Source organism: Labeo rohita, chromosome 25 (genome assembly GCF_022985175.1).
Source record: "Labeo rohita strain BAU-BD-2019 chromosome 25, IGBB_LRoh.1.0, whole genome shotgun sequence".
NCBI classification, from domain to species: domain Eukaryota; kingdom Metazoa; phylum Chordata; class Actinopteri; order Cypriniformes; family Cyprinidae; genus Labeo; species Labeo rohita.
Genome location: NC_066893.1, coordinates 14,573,335 through 14,597,524, shown reverse-complemented (window position 1 = coordinate 14,597,524; position 24,190 = coordinate 14,573,335). Strand labels below are relative to the sequence as shown.

Genomic DNA, 24,190 nt, shown 5'->3' with positions numbered 1-24,190 from the left:
AAATACAGATGGGAGGAAACATGTATTTCAGTGTTTTCTCTCCCAATTATGTTGCTGGGTAACGTTAATTATACTGTATATAAGTGCAGGGATCAGGGCGTCGTTAAAATCGCTTTTAAATTACTTTCACAGGCTACCGCTAGCTAGCGGCTAATCATGTCCCCTTAGCGACTCCGTAGAACGTGTTGTTCGTTTTCCTCGCCTTTCCGAATACGAATTCACTATTTGGCCACATCCCTACTTCCCATAATAACTAAAGATATCGTACTGATATCGTATTTTTTCCCCCCAAACACTTGCCCTTGCTGAAAATGGGGCAGGATGTATTCTTTCTCCTTCATTGCTGTTACTGTTTTGTTCTGACAACATCATGCTATTATTATTAACTAGAAAATTGATTTTTGAAATATGTGAATCAGTTTTTTCCCCCATCCCTAATTATTCACAAAACACTGAACTGAGTCAGTGAGGTGAACTCGACTCCTTCAGAATGAATCATTTAGGATTAACCATATCACTGAAAAAACCCAGAAGTCTGTCTTTTATCAACTTTCATTAACCATCATGAATGTGAACCGTGTTTAGTCAGTATTTCCTTCTACAAAAAGAAAGTAATTTGGCTTCGGATGAGGGTGAGTAAGCAAGTAAGCCGTCCTTTTTAAATGCATCAGTACATTTTAAAAGGAAGTCGAAAGGAAAAAAGGTTAAATCAAACCCAGACAGCTCAACTGTCATTATGGTTTTATTGGTTGTAATGGGAAGTAAAGCCCACCCAAGCCTCAGCAATGGTGGATAAATGTATTTTATTCACATCTCATACATATATTTGCATATATTCATATAAAATACAGAATACAGTAGACTGTCACCCAGACAATGACTGGGCCACAATTCCTTGTTTACGTTTGGCACCCTGACTGGCTTCCTGACTAGCTGTCTTCTGCAGTCTTACAAATATGATGCAGGATCCAACTGCGGCAACTGGGACGTGCCAAATCTGAAAAATCCTGGTACGGTTCCCTTGTACGTCCCTTTCAAATCAGCCTCACAGTGCCTTCTGACACTTCGCCAACATTCCCAGTAGTTTCAGGGCAGTGGTGGGAATTTCACTGGCTGGCTCGTATGGTCTGCGGTTGGTGTTTTGGGGGTCCTAACTCGCACACAAAACTCATACAACATGTAGGATGTTTCCACTTATGGTGCAGCTTATCTGTCACAATTACTTATTGACTCTTTACATGGAACCTTATCAAGGCACCAACAAAGCCGCCAAAGGAAGCCCTCCAGTTCACAGAGTTTCCTGAATGAGTGTAAAAATGAAACTCAGATCCCAAATCTCAGCGCTGTCCCGAAATCTGTTTTGGAAAAAGCAAATACACTGACGTGCCCCTATCGAGAGCTTTAGAATGACTTGGATTAACTGCATGAAAACCGTTAGAACACTACAATGGGAGACGTTTCCATTGCTGCCAATGTTAATACAAGTTTTTGTAAACATCCACCTTAACCAGGACAAGATAGTACTCACCAAATGTCAACTTCACATTACATACTGTATCTTAAAAAAAAAAAAAAACTGTTGTGCTCTAACTAAGAAAACGAAGACTGGGCAGACAACAGGTTATTCCCCACAACACAGGATATAGATCATTACAACCAGTTGGAGAAAGCAGGGTACAAATCAAATCTGATCTCCTCTGAGTTTCGTCTCAAAATCATTAGCACTTTTCTATATGAGTCGTAGCTATCATAAATCAGTATGTACAGATTAAGCGCAAGCCATGTAAGACGTCAGATGTGAGCATGCATAAATCGTTTCGTACTCAGCAGGAGACCAAAACCGGATCGTGTTATGAAATGTCCTAGAGCAATATAACTAGTGCAATATCATTATATTATTTTTTTTCTCATAATAAATATATGGCTGGTTATCCAAAAAGAATCTTTACAGGGAGAGCCATGCTATGAAAAGGCACAAAAATACGAGTAGAAGCTTACACGTTTTACGACGGCGTCAAAGAACGAACAAATTTCTGTATTCGAAGTCGCTTTTTCTTGGTGAGAGGTGTACCGTTTTGTTTTTATGTAATACTAGTTGAGTTTTTAAAAGCCTGATCTCACTTTAGTATGGCAGAAAACATCTTTGAATTAAAATCTATCTCTCATGAGCGTTGACAAAAGCTGAGACGTCTATAAAATTAGCAGCCACCAGAGATTTTCTTTGACTAAAGGACTTTTTCAAAACACTGACAGACTTTATAAAAAGCCATAATGTGAAACTAACTATATTAATCGCGAATTAGACTTTAATATTCGATATATAGCGTTAAAAACAAGTACTTACAAGGTTGCGGCTAGTATGAACTGTCGAAATACACAAGCGATTAAGGATTGCGGGATATGTCTTAAGGTCGAGACGATGGCGTATTCGCCGTCCCGATCGATATTTCTTGCCATGCGGGTGTCGTGTCGTATTCGGTAATAAATAAATTAAGTCCACACCACCAGTCTATAGTGACAATAAAAACAATTCACAAATCAGATGAGAACGACTTTACTGATTCAAGCACTCAAAAAACTGAAAAGGCGTCTATCTGGACACCCAGACCAAAGGAAAGAAAGAGAACAGGGACGAAGAGAGAAAGAAGGAGATGGACCAGTGCAGCTGGAGGTAGTCAGTTCTGCTTAAACTCCTTTTAGATAGCCATCTGCTCTCAAGCAACAACATGGCTGCCCTCCTTCTGAACCGCGGCTCCTGCGCTCGAAAAAATGCGCTCGGCTATTTGACGTCTCCAGCTGAATCCAATGCCGTTCTGTTTTTCATCAGATTCCCCCTGCACAGTCTCCGAGAGGAGTAGGAAGCTTTGAAGAGCATGAAGAGCGACTCTCAGAAGTTCTCAGAAGGAGCAGCCGTTTCTACCCCAAAGGGCTCAGCAGTGGTTGATATGAGAGGGCATCAGTTCGTTGCGTTTCAGGCCTGTATGCGTCCTTCACAACTAGAAGTTCAGTAAGAGAAGCTTTCGGAGGTGGTGCTTGTTTGTTCCAGTCCGTCGTGCCGTCTGAAGGAGTGGCTGAAATGTCATTAATGGGAAACAAAATTGGTGAATCTTTATTCATCTATGCGGTAAAGCAGGTTAGGTTAATGCTTTATTTATTATGAGAACATTATTTACCTGCATTGGTTAAGCTGGGGCTGGATTTACACTGCCATGATAATATTTAATCTGTTTCTGGAAAAGGAAAACAGGAAGTGTTGGTTGAAATAACTCAATCGGACCAAAACAGACCTCAAAAGTGACATTCTTAGGTCTCAACATAAGTGTAGAAACCACAACTATGCAGATTTGTCTGTTGCCGACATTACTTTTCAGATATCTCCACATCTAATGGGGGTATATTGGCTTCCTCTCCTGAGAAAAGGGCGGGACCTTCTTCCGGACTCCGTTCGGTTTGGGGGGCGTTTCTTTTTGATTTAATCTGCAACGAAAGGGCAAAAAACAATCAGGATTTGAAGCGAAATGCTGTGGTGTTGAAGGCTCAGCGGGACACGATGCTACGCATACCTTCCAGACCAACAGAAACACCACTGCGATGAACGGGATGGCGAGGAGTGACATAAGACTGCTCTCCACAACTTTTGGAAGGAATGCCCCTACAAAAACAACGAGACGGGTTTTATTGGTTTGCAAAAATGCTATGGTTGAACTGTGACAGACAATCAGAACATCTGACCTGCATAACTAGATCGTTTTCTGTAAATAAATGTTAAGTAGATCACCCGAAATAAAATACTAACATAAAAGGTAAAAAAGAAAAGAAAATTCAATTATAACTCTCAACCTCATGTCACTGGATAGTTAGATTATTTGTTTCTCAAATAATTGCTAAAGAAATAGATCACCCAAAATAATGAAATAAAACCTTTTATTAAAATTTACTCGCCCTCAAGTCATTTATTGTTTCCTCTGTGGACAGTGTTGGGCTGAATCATCAAATAAATGTTAAAGGATAAAAAAAAATATATAAAACAAAATTCCTGTCAACATTTATTCAACCCAGGTCAGTTCTTGTTTCTTTGGCTAGCTAGCTAGTCATCTTCAAATGAATGTTAATGAATGTTAAAATTAAGTTAAATAAAATTTCTGTCAAAATTGATTCAACCTCATGTCTTTTCTTGTTTAGCTAGGTGGATGGTCATCTTCAAATGAATGTTAAAAATAAAATAAAATGTCAAATTTCTGTCAATATTCAAACAAATGTTAAAAGAAAAAATAAAATTACAATGAAATTTAAAATTTCTGTCAATATTGATTCAACCTCATGCCATTTCTTGTTTCTTTTGGTAGCTGAATGGTTGTCTTCAAATGAATGTTAAAAGAAAAAAAAAAGAAAAAAAAAATTTCTGACAATATTTATTCAACCTTGTCATTTCTTGTTTATTTATATATATTTACTTAACCTCATGTCTTTTCTTGTTTCTTTGGTTAGCTGGATAGTCATCTTCAAGTGATTATTAAAGGATAAAACAAAATAAAATAAAATAAAACAAAACAAAATTAAATTTAATTACATTTCTGTCAACATTTATTCAACCTCATGTCTTCTCATGTTACTTTTGCTAGCCGAATGGTCGTCTTCAAATGAATGTTAAAAAAAATAATAATAATAATAAATAAATAAATTAAAAAAAATAAAATAAAATAAAGTTTCTGTCAATATTGATTCAACCTCATGTCATTTCTTGTTTCTTTGGCTAGCTGGACAGTCATCTTCAAACAAATGTTATTAAATAAAACAAAACAAAATTTAATTTAATTACATTTCTGTCAACATTTATTCAACCTCATGTCTTTTCATGTTTCTTTTGCTAGCCGAATGGTCGTCTTCAAATGAATGTTAAAAAAAATAAATAAATAAATAAAATAAAATAAAATTTCTGTCAACTTCCGAATGGTCGTCTTCAAATGAATGTTAAAAGAAAAAATAAAAAAAAATTCTGTCAACATTTATTCAACCTCAAGTCATTTCTTGTTTCTTTGGCTAGCTGGATAGTCATCTTCAAATTAATGTTATTAAATAAAACAAAATAAAATAAAAATCAAATCAAATTTCTGTAAATATTTACTTAACCTCATGTCATTTCTTGTTTCTTTGGCTAGCTGGATTGTCATCATCAAGTGAATGTTAAAGGATAAAATAAAATAAAATAAAATAAAATAAAATAAAACTTTCTGTCAGCATTTATTCAGCCTCACGTAATTTCTTTTTTCGTTGGCTACCTGGATAGTCATCTTCAAATGAACGTTAATTAAAGGATAAAATAAAATATCACCATTTATTTAACCTCATGTCATTTTTGGTTTTATTTGGTTAGCTGGAGAGTCATCTTCAAATGCATGTTAAAGGATAAAATGAAATTAAATTTCTGTCAATATTTATTCAACCTCACGTAATTACTTTTTTCTTAGGCAAGCTGGACAGTCATCTTCAAACGAATAAAATGTTAAAGGAAAAGATCACCCTGAATAAATCAATAAATCTCTGTCATCATTTACTTGGTATTGTTCTTCATTTCCTCTATAAAACATTCAATTGTGTAGAATGTTCACTCCCTCTTTTTCCTTTGAAAATAATGAAAGTAAATAGGGACTGAGTTTGTCAAGTATCAAAAATGACAAAAAAGAAGCATTGTCTGCCAACCTGGCATGAAATGTCTTGACGTGCAGCATATTTTCTATGAATACAACTAATTTATGTCCATTCATTACACAAAACTGTCTTTTTTTGGAGCTTGACGGCCTTATTCCGTTCAGTTACATTGAAAGATTAAAAAAAACCAACAGTATCTCTTCTTGTGTTCCAGTGAAGAGATAAAAGTCATGCAAGTAGGTAAATATTTTTCATTTTTGGATCAACTATCTCTTAGATGCATACAGTAGTGATAAGTGATAACTCACCTTTTTCGGGGTCGCCAGGCAAACCGTTCCGTTTCTCTAGAGAAAGCCAGAAACAGAGAAGCATTAAAAGTCTCAGATAGAAACCGTTCATTGTTAGATGGTTAAAAAGTTGCACACAATCTCCTCCTCCCTCTCTCCGCCCCATGAAAGATCTGATCTGTCCGCTTTTGGAAAGAAAGAGCTTGCGCTTGGGAAGATCTGAAGATTGCTCTGTAATCAACATGGTGACAATTGGACTTCGATTCTGTCCTCCCTTTCATGGCGCTCACTAGGGAGCATCTCTTGGTTTTGAAACTCAGCTGAGACTCTGTCATAATAGCACTGACAAAAACATGTTGCCTCTCTTGTTTTGTCCAGCGGCTTCGTTTGAAAAGGCGTTGAGCACACACACATCCACCCCCACACACACAACATGCGCAAAATTGCAACCAAGGCTGCCACAAGAGATATGATTTAAAAGCGGGTGTTAACATCTAAAACCTCAGTTGCAAATGGGCGGCCTTCCACAAACGACATTCTGTGGTTTCTCAATAGCTTCATTAAAAGCGACACGGAGAACACGCTGCAATATGTGGACCATGCCTTCGCAAGGCCTTCAAGCGCCTCACCATTTGTACTATGTTGCGCTGACGTCGTCGACGCTGTCGTAGTTGTCGTTACTGTCGTTTTTGTGGATGTGGGACACGGTGGGGGCTCGCAGTCCTCCACATCTCTCGACGAGTTGGCGGTGTTGAAAAAGTCCTCCACAAATTCAAAATACTTCGCTGTAAGCCACAACTCATTTAAGTAGTGGCAATCGAATTCTAGCATTGAATCCTCCTAAAGAATCAGAAAAAAATGGATCAATTGTTGGCAACTTTTACTTAGGAATAATAAAAACGAATCGTTTTTTAATAGATTTGAATATGAATACGAATAAATAGAAAAAGAAATTATACAAAAATAATCCGATTTATTTGAAAAAGAAATTAATCATACCTTAATAAAACATAAAACCAGATTGTTCACTGCTTTACAAATGAATAGCTGTTTATTGTTATGAACTGGATTTTTTTCATTGGTTGCAAATTTTACTTACAAAAATTGCTTTAAAAATAGCATAAATAGGAATATAAATGTAAATTTAAAAAAAAACATATACATTTTAATATATGAATTAAAATTATAACATTTATACTATTTTATACTTGCTCATTGCTTAGTTGTTGCAATATTTTACTTAAAAATAGTTTTTGAAATAGTTTTAAAATATAAATATATACATTATGTGAATTAAAACATGATGTTTTATATTTTATAAAACATATGATATATGATAAAATTTTCCAAGTGGTCTTTACAAACCTTGCTCATTGGCAATACTTTTTTACTTTAAAAAAAAAAAAAAAAAAAATTTTTTAAATAGTTTAAATAGAAATATAAATGTAATTCAAAATAAAAGAGAATATATATATATATATATATATATATATATATATTAATTAAAATATATTACATATTATTTTATATAAAATATTATATATGAAAAAAAAAAAAAAAAAAAAATTTAAAACCTTGCTCATTGGTTGTTGCAATATTTTACTTAAAAACAGTTGAGTATGAATGTAAATTAAAAGATAAATATATGTTTTAATATATGAATTAAAATATGATATTTTATATTTTGTATTAAAATAATATAAAATAAAATATATACAATAAAATATATATATATTTCCAAGTGGTTTTACAAACCCTGTTCATTGGTTGTTGCAATATTTTACTTAAAAACTAAATCATTTTAAAAATACTTTAAATAGAAAAATACATGTCAATTATATAAAACACAAATATATACATTTTAATATATAAATGAAAATATTATATTTTATATCAAATATTATATATGATAAAATATAATTTTTCCATGTGATTTTTCAAACCTTGCTCATTGGTTGTTGCAATATTTTATTTCTAAAATAGTTTAAATATAAATATAAACTGAAATTAAAAATAAAAGATAAAAGATAAATATACGCATTTTAATATATGAATTAAAATATATTTTATGTTTTATTTTATATAAAATATGATAAAATATGATTTTATCGTATCATTCACAAATCTTTCACATTGGTTACAATCTTTTACTTACAAAAAAACATAAATATTTTTTCGAAATTATTTTAAACAATTTTTAAAAAGAAACATTGCAGGTTTAGTTTTTTCCCAATCATTACTCATTCAGTGTGTTCTATATAGAATTGACAGAATTGTTTTTTATAAAAAACTACAGTTGACAGGAAAATTAGTCACAAAATAACAAAACATACTAGATCATATCAAGATTTCTGTCTGAAATACAGCTGTTTTTGTAACTTACCAAGCCATGTCCAATGTGATACCGCATCTCCTGCAGTATTTGGACAAAAGTGCCTATATTATCTTTATTGGAGGATATGTTCCCAAACTTCTGCGCCAGGCCTTTTAAGCTCACCTCCAAGTGAAATACATTTAGCTTCACCCAGCACATACCACTCTTGAAGAAAAACAACATAAAGACATTACTAGATTATCACCATGTTTGCTTTCATTCCCATGAAAGATTCAATGAAAACTGAACGATAACAACTCACCACTTCTTTAGGTATATAACGTAATGTAATCTTGTAGTCTTTCGGAATATTCTGTTTCTAATAGAAGAGAAAGAAAGCCGGTTCTGAGAGCCAAAAACTACACAGCACATGGTCATTTCATCATCAATAAAAAGCAAAAATAAAACATTCCAGTGAGTAACCACAACATAAACATGCAATTGCTCTAAATGGCTTTTAACCTTGCCGTAGGTGTAGATATAGAAGCCACAAAAAAATTTGTACTTCAAAAGATTTTAATCACCAATTCAGCATATGGCACGCACAGCCATTTGGCATCTTACTTCGTAAACATTTTGCTAAAGGAAAGCAAATGCCATTACACAACTCGCATATTCAAAGCAAGCGATAAACTCAATAATCCTTTCCAATTTTGATGATCCTAAAAAAGTGTCTGCACCGAAGCATTTGTTTTATGTACACCACTCTATTATCATACTTTGAACCACATGTCTGGGGCTTTTACTCCAACACACATGAAATAAATTTCCCCCCCAGTGCATCGATAAATCAGCCTTCTTTCGCAAAATACGCTCGGGAAAAAAAAGCCCCCCCGGCAATAGAGAGATAAGAATGTCCAAGCTCTTACCAACAAAGAAATTTTCTTGATGTCATCTGTAATGGGATTTCCTATTTCACTGGAATAGGCAGCAACTGTCATGTACAGCAATAAATGGACACAGGTGCATATCCAAATCTGAAAAACAAGAGGTAGAAGATCAGTCTAATTGACTGTGTTGAAAATCTTTTAATGAATCTGGCAATACGATATGTATCACGACACAGGGGTTGCGATACGATATGTTGCGAGACACTGCGATACTGTAAACAAGGCGATATATTGGGATATTTCTTATTTTATGAATAGGACATCATTTTAGGAAAGCTGTAATTAAGAACACACAACCATATGCAAACCATTTAATGTTACTAATTCACTTTTTGTGCAGTACGAGTAAAGGGGGAAAATAAAGTGCTTGCAAGATTCTTTAGTTATTAAATGTATAAAATGTAAGCTTTTATAAACAGACCATATATATTTTTAGACCCTGCTTTATAATTGTAACCATGTCAGATAATTTTAATCTGAACTTAAGAATTACATCTTACAAGTGCTTGCAGGATTCCTAAAGAAAACAAAAGTTTTGTCTGTTAAATACAGATATTAGACATTCTGAGAACCTTTTTGTTCTGAGAATTTCGTAAGTTTTGGATTTCGCAAGTTTTTTAGTTTGTAATTACGCTCCGCATGGAATCGCCGAGACCGTGACGCTAGTATTTCCTGTCACTGTTTAAGTTTAGAAATAAGACTGCAATCTAGCAGTCAGGATATACGCTCAAAACGATGCAACTGTCATGAATCTTGTTTGATTTTTTTTTTTTTTGAATATCGATATTCCATTTTTGAGAATCTTTCTTACACCCCTATCTGGTTGTGTCCTAATCTCTAATCTCATTGTAGAGAATAAGGCAAAACGGAAAATGTTTGCCCTGCTATTTTTAGAGAACAACCGGGTCAGTTTTGATCGAATAAATGAGCGTTTTTGTCTTTTCTCGGCCGCCGCTATAAAGCTTGTGGTCCCATGGTGGCTTAAAGCTTAAAGCTTTTGCTCCCCTCTTCCCGGACCTGCGATTTGAGCTTGTTGCATAACATGAGGCAGATTTGCTCTTAACCCTGATTACAAAGGTGATCCCAGACAAACAATGCATGAGCCTTGTCGCGAGAAACGGGCCAGCCTTTGAAAGAGTTTCAGCTTTGCTCGGAGGGGGATAGCGGAGCAGGGGTCAAGAGCCGACTCATCTGAGGACAGGCTGTTGAGCTGCAAGATGTTCCGAGTGTGTAATTGCACAATTATACTCCGCAATTACATGTTTTCAAAAATTAGGATGCTTTTGGGATCACGTAGCCACGATTGGAGGCATTTACATTCAAAAACAGCTAGAGCATAATGCAGAGGTGTTGTTTTTAAACTCAGCATGACTTAAAACTTTCTTGATGTATGTTTCCGGTCTTATTATATGTCATTCATGCTATTCCAAAGTTGAATTTTACCTCAAAATGTAAGAATTTTCCTATAAAATGACTGTCATTCTTTCCTTTTCTACTCACGTCACTAAGGCTGTGCAGGATACTGAACAATGTTAATAAATTTAGTCATTGTTTTAACAAATAGCATTCTACCTAGCAAACTTTAGCAAAAAAAAGCCAGCTAACTGTTGTTTTAGAGTACTAGACTGCAAGTTTGCTAAAACAACTGCTAAATAGGATGACATTTAGGACTGAATAAAGGGTGGACAAACTAAAACATCTACATAAAACGCTAGTTTGTTAAAACAAAGACTGCTAGACAACTAAAACAACAGCTAAGTAGAATGTTAGCATTCTAAAACAACAGCAAAATAAAATGCTAGCTTGCTAACGGACTAAATGAAGTGCGAATATACTAAAACAACAGCTAAACAGAAGGCTAGTTTGATAAAAACAGCCGCTAAGAGGGATGCTAGTTTGTTAAAAAAATTGGACTACTAGACTGCAAGCTTGCTTTGTTTTGGCGAACTAGCCTTCTATTTAGCTGTTGTTTTAGTATGTTAGCACTTATTTTGTCCTTTAGCAAACTATCATTTGGCTGTTGTTTTAGAATGCTAGCGTTCTATTTAGCAGTTCTATGGTGAAAAAAAAACAGTATGGTAGGTATGTTTTGATGCTGGGATGCTGGTTCTTTGCTGGTTTATGCTGGTCCTTGACCAGCAACTTGACCAGCATAAACCAGCAAAGGACCAGCTTAAACCAGCATCAAAACATAACTAACCAGCATATGCTGTTTTTTTCACCAGGGTTGTTTTAGCCAGCTAACATTCTACTTAGCTGTTGTTTCACAAACAAGTCTAGTAGTCTTTGTTTTACCAAACTAGCATTCTGTTTAGCTGTTGTTTTAGAGCATTAGCACTTTATTTAGTCTTTTAGCAAACTAGCATTCTATTTAGCCGATGTTTTAGCAAACTAGCATTCTATTTAGCTGTTGTTTTAGTGCATTAGCACTTTATTTCGTCTTTTAGCAAATTAGCATTCTATTTAGCCGATGTTTTAGCAAACTAGCATTCTATTTAGCTGTTGTTTTAGTGCATTAGCACTTTATTTAGTCTTTTAGCAAATTAGCATTCTATTTAGCTGATGTTTTAGCAAACTCGCATTCTATTTAGCTGTTGTTTTAGCAAACTAGTTTTCTATTTAGCTGATGTTTTAGCAAACTAGTTTTCTATTTAGCTGTTATTTTAGCAAAAAAACATTCTATGTAGCTGTTGTTTTAACAAACTATCATTCTATTTAGCTTTTGTTCTAGCCAACTTACAGTCTAGTAATCTCTGTTTTAACAAATTAGTATTTTATTTAGCTGTTGTATAAGTGTATTAGCACTATATTTAGTTCTTTAGAAAACTAGCATTCTATTTAGCTGATGTTTTAGCAAACTACACTGTAAAAAACAATTTGTTGAGTCAACTTAAAATAATTTGTAACCTGGCTGCCTTAAAATTTTAAGTTCAGTCAACTCAAAAAAAGTTTATTCAACTTGAAATGTTAAATTATACTAAGTGACAACTTAGATATTTGAGTTGAATCAACCTAAACTTTTAAGGCAGCTGGGTTACTTACCCATCTGTTAAGTTTAGCAAACACAAATATGTAAGTTGTTACTTAGTACAACTTAACATTTTAAGCTTACTAAACTTATTTTAGTTGACTGAACTTAAAATTGTAAGGCAGCAGGGTAACAAATTATTTTAAGCTGACTCAACAAATTGTGTTTTTTATTTTTTACAGTGTAGTTTTTTATTTAACTTTTTAGCAAAATAAAATTCTATTTAGCAGTTGTTTTAGCCAACCAACATTCTACTTAGCTGTTGTTTTAGCAAACTTACAGTCTAGCAGTCTTTGTTTTAGCAAACTAGCATTCTGTTTTGCTGTTAGCAAAGTAGCATTCTATTTAGCCGATGTTTCAGCAAAGTAGTATTCTGTTTAGCTGTTGTTTTAGCAAAATAGCATTCTATGTAGCTGTTGTTTTAGCAAACTAGCATTTCATTAGATATTGTTTTAGCAAACCAGCATTCTATTTGGCTGTTGTTTTAGCAAGTTAGCTTTCTATTTACCTGCTTTTTTAACAAACTAACATTCTATTTATCCACTGTTTTAGTGTTAGCATTCTATTTAACAGTTTTTTTAGACAACTGTTGCAGTATGTTAGCAAACTTACAGTCTAGTATTCTTTGTTTTAGCAAACTAACATTCTACTTAGCTCGTTTCAGTATATTCATACTTTATTTAGTGTTTTAGCAAACTAGCATTCTTTTTAGCTCTTGTTTTAGCATCAATTAACATAGAATTAACATTCTATTTAACCGTTGTTTTTGCAAACTAGCATTTTGTTTAGCCATTGTTTTAACAAACTAGCTTTCAGCACCATACTGGTAAGTAATGTCCACATTTCATAATTAAAAAAAAACAAAATAAAATCACCCACTACATTTTTTTTTTCTCAGTATTGGATATCCTGATTCACTTGGAATGTCACATTAAGTAAAATATATTGTAAAATTCACTTCAATTCATAAGCTGAACTGTTTTGAACTTGACATAACATTTTAAAATCCAAAGTGACAGGACATTTAAGAAAAACAGCGAGACACAACTCAATACAAATACCAAACATATTTCACCTAAATATGAACAGTCGGAGCAGTTTGAATTTTCATACTTAATAAAAACGGTATAAACGCTAACGCACAGCATGATAATTAAAAAGAGCCAAGAAGAAAATCTAGATAAACTAGTCTGACTTATTAAATCTTCTTAGCTAATAATCAACTCATGGACCATCTTTGATTCAGTGCTCCCAGTTTTTTCTTGAAGACTACGTCCTGGAAGGTCTCTGCTGACATGAAAAGTAAAGCCATAAGGAAGAACCTTGTTTCATCATTGATTACATCATGGTATCAATGATTTAACTCAAAGTCACAAGTAGTTAATCAAAGCCATGTTATAATGACTTAATTCATGCTGCTAGGAAGGTCATAAGCTTTTAAATCAAATCTACAAATTTGTAATATATAATAAAAGATGCAATAGTCATGAGTTGCCAAAAAGTCTCTTCCGTCCAACCAGCTCTTCTAATAACATTCTTCCTGGTTAAAAACAGGAAATATTTATTTGCATCAAACCATAAATAAGACTAGCCACATGTAAATGCTCAGGCCTTGCTTTGAATTAATGGACTGCAATATGTTTTTCAATGCTAGCACACATGACCGCGTCTGGAATTTAGTATGCACTCAACAAGCAGTTAATCTACTGTGAGTATTTCAGACAACATCACCATGAAACTGTACAGAGCTCTTGCGTGTTGTGAACCAGATGAGGATTTGTTGAAATTTGATGAATGAAACAACACATGGAAGCCCAGATGTTTTATTGGTTATATTATCCATGATTTGACTTCCCTCAAGACGTTAAGGTCCTCTCATAGCCAAGAACTATGATTTCAGCAAGTACTTTGGACACAACAACAAACGTTTGTCTGTCTCCTATTTAAACGTCAACAATTCAAACTCACTTCTGCTCAAACTCAGCTCTGACTGCCATAAATCAACAGACTGTAAGCACAGCCAACCACTCAACTGATCAACTGAACAACATGTTACTCCCAAACCACTGACACTTATGGAATTATAGGTGTGTGTGTGAAGGTGCAGGCATCTTCTAAATACTCTCTCTCATGTACAATACATGGCAAACTGTAGCATATATACATAGTGAACACAATCCCAGAAAACACTGCTGTGAGCATGTAATTATTAAAAATAGCTGTGTATATACAAATTCATTCATGAAGTAAATACTAGGGCTGTCAAACGATTAATCGTGATTAATCGCATACAAAATAAAAGTTTGAGTTTGCCTAATATATGAGTGTACTGTGTGTAATTATTATGTATACATAAATACAAACACATTCATGTACATATTTAAGTGAAATATGTTATTTATGTACAAAATATTTTTATTTCTACATAATATAAATTATGTAAAAATTATATGATAAATACATATACTTGTAAATATTTCTTAAATATATACATGAATATATACACAATAATTAAAAACACATATATTAGGCAAACTCAAACTTTTATTTTGTACGTGATTAATCGCGATTAATTTGACAGCCCTAGTAAATACAAAATAAAAAGTAATGCTTTTTTCTCATAATTCTGCTTTATATCTCACAATGTGACTGTCACTAATGATTATATATATATATATATATATATATATAGTAGTAAAAATAGACCAAAGTGAACAATAGCCTTTAAAATGACTTAAAATAGATATATAATAGCAATGAGGCAATAATAATTAGTTAAAATAAAGTACCAAAGCAAGAAATCATATGGATTTATAGAAAAAAACTGTTAAAATGCATAATGTATTATAAACAATAGAGCTAATGTACATTATGCATTATAACAAATGCCTGCAGAGTGCGTCAACGACCTGACAATTGTTTTTACACTTTACTACGCCATCTAATCCGTGTTTAATATTATCTCAATCACATTACAATCAAATGTCCACTTAATCTTCAAAATTTGGCCATTTCTTCATGACAGAAAAGCTACAGACACTGTAATTTCTTGAATATGTGGACATCAGAACGTAGGGTTTAAGTTTTTATTTTGAAATCACGATGAACAGATAGCGTATGACAATGATAATGATGTATTCTCCTGTGTTTGCATAGGTTTATAAATGATTTACCTTACAAATCTGATGAAATGGTGCACGCTGTGTTTCCAGATGAATGTTATAATAAACCCAAACTCACAACAACATGCAGAGATGGAGTTTGAGACGCTCCCACATGTTAATGATAACAGTTTGCATAGCAGCATTTCCTGTGAACAGAGCCTCTCTGAGATGCAAGTACGTAACCTACACGCATGCAAACAATTAAAGCGCATACATTAAACCTGCATCGCATATATCTATTTTATTGAATCTTGGCGTTTAATTCTTAATAGCATTATGCTTTATTATGATTTTTAAGTGGGCTTAACATGTGGAATGCGCCACTTCCGGTATTTGCAAAATGAAATGAGGATTTTTTTCAAATCGAAAAAATAAAATCAAGGAATCGTTGCAGCCCTAACCACAACTGCAGTTATTTTTCTCATAGCTGCAACTTCAGTGTGACTCTACATATCACATTTTTTCCCCTCATACAACAAAATATCCTGCAACACAAGCTTGTTACTCTCCACTGTGACTTTATATCTCGCAATGTGTCTTTATATATAGCAACTGCAAATTTTTTCCCACATAACTGCAACTTTATATCCTTTTATCTCACAATTGTGACTGTTTCTCATAATTGTGATATTGTATTTCATAATGTGACTTGAAATTTGACGCTATTGCAACTTTTTTCCTCATAACTGCGACTCGAGTTTATATTTCACAATTTCAACTTTGTTTCTCACAATTATAAAGTCACATTGGAGATATAAAATCGCAATTATGAGGAAGACAGAGTCACATTGCAAGATGTAAAGTCACACTTTGAGAACCCTTTTTTTTATTTTCTCATAATTGAGACATTATGTCTCGCAATTGTGTTTTTCATTTTAATTTAAGGCTTTTCTTATGACATTGTACAGACTGTTGTATTATAATCACAAAGAAATCTTAAAAGCATTATCTTGCTACAACACGTCAAATGAGAGGTCACTTTCATTTAGCCAGACAAAGGAGATGTGAAGCAGAACAAGATCTCATTATGGCTGACCCTGAGCTGGACTGAGAGAAAAAGAGAGAGCGACAACTCAGCCCTTCCTTTTGAACATCATGTTAACAGCAACTCTCTCGGCTAGAGAATAAGATCACGGCCAGAGTCATGCTGACCAGACACTTTGATCGCTAGGGTTTATTAACTTTGCAGGCTCCCCAGACGGACATACAAGCTTGTTCTGAACAATGTACCATTCACTACATAATCGTATTAGCGAGAACAGAGCGCATGGTGCCAAAAAAAATGTCTAGTCACCATCTATCTTCCATCTTTTCATCTTTTCACAGTCAATAGTTGGATATCTCATGGTGTACAGCAGTCTAACACTTCAAAAACAGGCAGAATCCCAATGACTCGTATTAGCTAGTGGCATTTGACACAAATGCTAACACAAACTGAAAGACTCTGTGAGGAAAAACAATTCTGTTTCTTAGTTTTGACCACAAAAAGTGACCAGATGTATATCTGGAAGGCAGTTTTGCTAACCCATGTGATAGCAGGCCAAAGTAGCAAGAGGCCGGAAAACTAGCATAATCATTTCAGCCTCTGTTGACTAGCCAGCGACCAGTATCCACTCAAAAACTACTCAAATCAAATTTGCTTCCGCAAATTGCACTCAGTCTGCCTGTGTCCATTCAGGTGCACTTTACAAACCTCTAGCTAACCGAATAAACGCTAGCTAAAGATGCTATCAGGTATCCCAAAGAATATATAAGCTTTCTCATGTTGCCAAGAATGTAAAATTCTTCCTCAGCAGCCATGACTTGACATTTCTGTGGTTCGTAATGATTACTTCTTCAATGGAATTAGTCATTAAGGTCACTGGGTGCTGCTAAACATCTCAAACCAAACCAGCATAGCCTGGGACAACACAGACTATGCCGCAATGTCCTCTGACAAGTGTTTAAATAGAGGGCAACAGGCCACAGGAGCCCAATGAAATGTGATCTGGCTATTTTATAGCTAATTTAAAAGGAGTCCGTGACTGGGTGGGAGCAAAAATTACAATAGCCTGAGCTGGAGAGAGGCCTTGTTAGGGAACTAACCAAGAAAAGTAGTTGCGCTAATGGACGCCACCCAACGCTTTGAGGAGAATGCTGAGAAAATGACTTCTCGACGTGAAGATATTATCGCGAAATGACTCGTTTCAAATCGCTAATTGAGCCAGGGTACTTGAGGTAAACCAACTCCTGCAATAAAACAACAGACAAATGGAACACGTAATACGGAAACAATAGGAGACTAATGAGGATCATATTGTACGTTAGAAGTTTAATTTTATTGACATATTCGGTTTACGCGGTGCGCCAATGAAAGCAAGAGATTTATTTGCCGGGCCAACGATTTCATTTTTATCATTGGATTCAATTCACTTTAGAGAGTCCATTATACATTTAAGCTCTTTCCAAACACGGATGAAGTTTCACCCTTTATTGTGAATGGCCACCCGCTATTGAAAACCTTTTTATTTGGACTAGGCTTAGCAGTGTCAAAGCCCGGTGAGTGTCAAATGCCATGTAAGGACTAAAAGGATATGGAAACAAAGTAAACAGGTAAACAGGCTTAATGGAATGGTGCAATGATAACATTTAGGTAAATTACAGCTCGAGCCGTCATTCCTCTTTCTGGTATTTTATCTCCAGCTTGCTGAAAATATATTTAAAAGAATTACAGAGTAGTCCATTTAGTATCTATTGGAAGTCTGCTTATTGCTTTACTCAAAACCGTAAACTCCACAAGTTATCTTTACAGTGCAAAATGACTCATCTGATATAACAAAATCAGATTTACGGCTCATAAACTTTCTTGAATTTAGACACAACAACACATTGCTGCATATCCTCAGCCCAAACAGGAAACAAAAAATAATTACATAACAAAATCATTACTAGTAAAATCCAGCAAATCTGGTGTTATTATTTACCTTTGATCACATACTCCAGATTTATTAGTTAAATAGTTGCCATTGGTGCAGTTTTCTTTTTTAATTATTAAGCTGGTTACAGTGATTTTAAGGGAGAAAAACCCCTCGTGTCTTTTTAGTGACTTATTTTTTGAGTTATCTTCACATTTGATTTGACCTAAAGCATGCATATAGCAGAAAAAGACAACGGTGCATGACAGATGGAAACCGACGGACAACCGATTCCATAAAACTAAGAGTTTTCTGTCTTATTAATTTATTTTCTTCTCAGAACACATGACCTCTGTCTTCAATGCTGTAATGCTGCAACATCCCCAGACCGTTCTGCAGTACCAGAACATTGATTAACTTACTTCAAGTATTATGCTAAAATGTGAAACATTTCAAACTTTAATTGAAAAGTAACTTACAACTTCTACACAAGCATGTGTCATTGCTTCACAACCTCGTAAATCATTCTCTCTTTCAAAACCAGTTTTGAAAGCTGTGAATAGGATTAGTGTCGTGGCTATACAACATAAGCTGCGGCTGCAGCTCATTTCATTTGTAGTATTTCCTAGCTGAGGTGCTTATATACATGTCTTCACTATTCCATGTCTAATTTCAAAGGCTAAACATGCAAATCGCATTTGTACGTTTAATTCAGTCCATGCACAAGAATGTCAACTGCACATTTCTACGATGAAATCTTCCAGGAAGCAACCCTGTCGAACTATGCGCTTCATGTGGACATGTGTGTAGCACGTACCAAACAGAAATCTGGTATTAGTTACCCATGAAGAGGAAATTTAGTGTTGCAAAATATGAAGTCTTTTTCTACTGCAAGATTGTTAGTTTTCGATGCGTAACACTTCCTCATAGTCACTTTGCAAACTGTCACTAACTTATTTTTGCCTTTGGGCTTGGCACGTTATCGAAGGTGTTTTGCTTTCATGCTGGATGTTTCAAATAATTGAGCCTCAGTTTTGGCAAAGGGGTCAGTGTATGCGGGTGACGGGCGAAGAGCTGTACAGTTTGTTCAATGGTTATTCACATAGTGAATACTTTATGCTGGTGTTCACACAGGACTTTCCTCATACATTAAATTCTCTCCAACAGAATAACCGCAAAAATCAAATGACTCAGTCTTGATCAGAAAATAAAACTGTCAGGTGTACAGTATGAGCGAGTGTCCTTGTGCATATGTTTGCAAATGATTAACTTCATTTCAAATAAGGTTACAATACAAGGTTACAAGCGATGAGATTCATACATAGTGGCAGGTGTGTTATAGCCAATAAATGCACTTTCAGACACCCAAGGTTAAACATAAATTACGCGCACTTAAGAATAAAGTGTTTTATTGAAGCTTGGATGAATGCTCTTGCATTTAGCGGTTGCATGCTTTTGAAGATCAGTGTTCAAGTCAACATGTTCTGTTTCTCTATTACTGTCTTTTAATAAAATAGCAAAAATGCACCAAAATAATCTTTAAAAAACACCACATGCCAATTTATCATCCTGCAACAGCAAGAGGTAATGCAAATTCCCAGCCAGAGTAAGAAGGTGCAAAGTGAATGAGTTCTGTCTCGTCGTATATCAATATAGACTAGGTCTTCTTGCGATTAGAGTAGATTTACAACATGGCAAATGTTCTTCAGGTGAATGTTCATAACTTACAGTAGCCTACCTAAAAAAGCCTCACATAGTTTAAGGCCATGTAGGAAAGCGTTACTGATGCTGTGAGAAAAGCCTGATGCATTTCGAGTAAATATCCCCCACAGTCAATGAAAACCATTTCCACTGGCTTATTTCCCGTTGTACAACATATCCAAGTCGGCGAGTAGCCTAATGTACCAGGGAAATCTAGTTCTCACAGAATACATGTGCATGTAGATTTCTCGTGTTAAGCACCTGCGTAAGCGTCCAAAGTTCGCGTCGTTTTATCAACGTTAATTTACTCTTATCTCCATTTTCGAGAACTTTATTTTTTATCGAGCGTGGATTATGTTTTAATCGTTACATTGTTCACAAAAACCATCGAGAGGACATAACACATAACATTCTCTAGTTAAACGACAACCGATTTTGCAGTTCGGCCAGATCGAATAACGCACGTCTCGCCACATCGTAAAACATCTGAACTCGCTAAAAGCTGTTTTCTGCGTTAATTCTTTTTGAAAGTTGCGCTTCTTTTGAACATTTCTGGTTCAAGTGAGTAGAAATGACGAAAACGGTTGTGACAAGTTAAATGGATGGAAACAAACATGCTGTAACCGTATAATAATCTTCAGCTCCTTGAGATCAAAGCATGTTTGCGGTACTTAGTTAACAACATGCGTCGAGTTGATTTTAAATAATAAATCATTATGTAGCCAGTCCTTCCACACCCCCACCTAATTAAGTGTGCACAATTGCACGCTTTCGTGCGCATTTAGCGTCTTAAAATATTTACAAGCTCAACGATGCGAGAGAGTCTTTATTAAAGACTATCAATTCAATATGCTGTAATAAAAAACACACTATCATTTCCTCTAGTTATGCTCTGCAGCGCATTTTTGCAAGCGCACGTAGCAAAAAACAAATGCAAATCACATGTGATTCACGCTTATAACTCGCGTTAATGCAAAAGCCGTTCACTTACGTTTGACTTCTTCATATGGAACGAGAGGAGTAACTCCAATGTCAGCGAAACCCTATTTTATCTTACTTCGGCGGGCAGGGAAAGGGTTCTCTTCATCCCAAAGGTACATATCCAAAATCATCATAAGGTAGAATCCAAGTCGGGAGGGAAAGAAAGTCACCTAAATTTGCGTAATGACGGTAAGTATCCAGGTAGACGCTTCATACCGTACGATGGAGATCGGAAGGCTGTGGAAAGAATCAAGAGTTTTTTCCCAAGAGCAAAGCCTTTTTATCGTGTGGCTTCAGCGCACTCCCGCCCACCCCAGTTTCTCTCGATCGTCTGCTGCCCTGGGTCTCCTCAGTCGATTTCACAATCACCATCCAAACGTCCAACTGAGATTTATTTGATGGCAGTGTTTTCCTGCTAATTTTCGCAGGATGGAGTCGCCTGTTTACGGCTTGTCGTGACTGCAAAAACTTTGTAAGATGTTTTGTAGTGAAAAGGGCTTTGGCGCTGCAGAAATGCTCAGTGATTGTTGGAATCGTTCTGGAAAGCGCGTAGCGTTTACTTCTTCTTATTCATGTACTAAAAACATCATGAATAGGACGAAGACAGAAACAAGCCTTTGATCGCTCTAAATTGGATTTTCTTATTATGGAAACTCAAGAAATGCAGCGCAGCTGACCATTCGGAGTTTCTCGAACGTAACGTTTAGTGAAAACCAGCAGCCGCTGTTTCATCTTCACGCGAAGCCTTTTTGGTGGGTTCACACTGCACATACTTGACATTTGATCAAATACGCGACTGAAATATGTTCAAATCCCACGTGTTGGACTTTTCTGTTTCAAATGTGCTCGAATGTGACAGACGTGCGCGAACCCTGAGGTAAACAGTGACATCTACAGCAGCAGTACAGTACTCTGGCAAAACTAGGTAGTAAGGGAGAGTGAGGTAAATGCCATTTTTTAAACATAGGTTACCCTCTAGGCAAGGACAAATTAGATAGATGACGTTTTAAATAAAAATATGAAGAAATATAAATGCGCTAATACCCTATTCAAGTCATATTTTGGCTGCGGACAGGAAAGCTTTCCCTTACGAAAATTAACCATGGATTTACACGGTAAAAGTGTAGTAACTATGGATATCACAATACTCAATATATTATCGAACCGTTCGGTACGCCATCCACGGTTCAGTACGCGTCAAGTGCGGTTTTTCGGTTTTTGCATTTAAATAGCTTCCTTTTTTAATTCCCTCGGAATTTGCTGTATGCGTGCCCGCGATTTGACGTGCTAAAATGAGGAAACGCCGCCCCGTTTATATTTGAAAAAGCAACACACGCAAAGAATCTTCCATTGTAATGACATGCAATGATAAGCATTTCTAAACCTGTTGCCCAACAAAAGTTATAAACAAAAGAAAAAAAAAAAACCATTATAACTTGTTTTTAATTCACAACATCAGTCGAGTGTTTGAAATAACTTCCTTGTGTGATCTGATGTGGATTCTTATCACAGAATGAGGCAGACGATAAATTCTACACTCATATTCAAAGTATGTCGATTAGCAATGGCTTATGAAAATACATGAGATGGCTTGAAGAACACAGATAAACCATATATTATTGCAGACGCGTGTTTATTGTCCTTACATTTCGTCATTCAAAACGTTTAACGTTATATCTTGTTTTTAATCAGTTACAGCAATAGCGATGCTTTTATCCATATTAGAGAAGCTGGAACGGAACGTCATCAGTGATACTTCTTTGACGCATATGTGTTTTTTTTGCACGAGGGCGCCCTGTGGCGTCCAGTATGAATGAAACCCATTCTATTTTGCGTAAAAATCAAGTGGCAACCTCCCGATCTCCCTCTTGAAGCCAACACGGAAGTGACTAAAACTGCAATTCATCGACTGGCCGCTAGAGACTGGCTGCAAAAGTGAGTCAATCCCATAGACTCCCGATCTTAAAATGCCCAACTTCACAGCAGAAAAAAATATGTTTACAGCCTGGTACAAAAAGTGATTTTGGTCTATATACCCTGGTGAAAAAAACAGCATATGTTGGTAGGTATGTTTTGATGCTGGAATGCTGGTTAGGTAGGTTTTGATGCTGGTTTAAGCTGGTCCTTTGCTGGTTTTTGCTGGTCAGCATGAACCAGCAAAGGGCCAGCATAAACCAGCAAAGGACCAGCATAAACCAGCAAAGGACCAGCTTAAACCAGCAAAGGACCAGCATAAACCAGCAAAGGACCAGCATAAACCAGCAAAGGACCAGCTTAAACCAGCAAAGGACCAGCATAAACCAGCAAAAGACCAGCATAAACCAGCAAAGGACCAGCATAAACCAGCAAAGGACCAGCTTAAACCAGCAAAGGACCAGCATAAACCAGCAAAGGACCAGCTTAAACCAGCAAAGGACCAGCATAAACCAGCAAAGGACCAGGATAAACCAGCAAAGGACCATCTTAAACCAGCAAAGGACCAGCATAAACCAGCAAAGGACCAGCATAAACCAGCAAAGGACCAGCTTAAACCAGCATCAAAACCTACCTAACCAGCATTCCAGCATCAAAACATACCTACCAGCATATGCTGTTTTTTTCACCAGGGTAGCTAATTTTGCCCTTCATGTTAACTGTGAGGGGGGTGAATTTTTTTTATAACTCATCCGTTTAATTTATATTAAGATTTAAAGTTCTGCATAATTTAGGGCGTGGCCATTTAAGTGACAGGTGGATTGCCGCTGCTGTCACCACCGTCGCGCTAGGCGGGCGTGGTTTTAGCAACCAGTTCAACCCAAGTCCCGCCGATTTGCCTATTTTCGATTATCTGGGAGTGACGTGCAATGGCGCGATTCCAAGATGGCGACGGCTGACTCCCGCCCACTAAGAGCTTCCAAAATGCTCTTCAGAAATCTACAGGTGACGTCACGGACACTACGTCCATGTGTTTTACAGTCTATGGTAAAAATCGAAAAAATAATACCGCTCTCAAAAGAAAAATTAAGCAGACATATACTAAACCACGCTTTTTCTAGTGTACAGAGGTTTACGGGAGTATTTTGTTAATTTGTTCAAAAAAAAAAAATAAAAAAAAAAACACACTGAAGTGGCAAGATATCAGAACCGAACCAAAAACTTACGTACTTATTGAACCGTGGACAAACTGTATTGTTGCATCCCTAGTAGTAACCATGTTTTTTTGGTATTGGTTAGCATTTGTAT

At 35.6% G+C, this 24,190-nt stretch overlaps 1 protein-coding gene across 1 annotated transcript; it reads right to left on the bottom strand.

Annotated features, from left to right (window-relative positions):
- Window positions 1–784: 784 nt before the first annotated feature.
- Window positions 785–21,381, bottom strand: kitlga (kit ligand a). Its single transcript, XM_051100116.1, has 10 exons — window positions 20,979–21,381; window positions 9,180–9,287; window positions 8,573–8,629; window positions 8,320–8,475; window positions 6,566–6,776; window positions 5,958–5,993; window positions 3,564–3,652; window positions 3,365–3,477; window positions 3,174–3,230; window positions 785–3,071 (listed from the first exon to the last, which is right to left on the bottom strand). The coding sequence occupies exons 1-9, from the start codon at window positions 20,991–20,993 to the stop codon at window positions 3,200–3,202; spliced, it is 816 nt and encodes a 271-aa protein (XP_050956073.1). The 5' UTR covers window positions 20,994–21,381; the 3' UTR covers window positions 785–3,071; window positions 3,174–3,199.
- Window positions 21,382–24,190: the final 2,809 nt, after the last annotated feature.

What these genes read in the sequence shown, in the direction of transcription:
- kitlga (XM_051100116.1), bottom strand. An exon ending in TCAAGAAAATTTCTTTGTTG is followed by an intron (nt 8,630 to 9,179) that starts GTAAGAGCTTGG and finishes CTCTTCTATTAG; the next exon opens with AAACAGAATATTCCGAAAGA. An exon ending in TGTTTCTGTTGGTCTGGAAG is followed by an intron (nt 3,478 to 3,563) that starts GTATGCGTAGCA and finishes CTTTCGTTGCAG; the next exon opens with ATTAAATCAAAAAGAAACGC.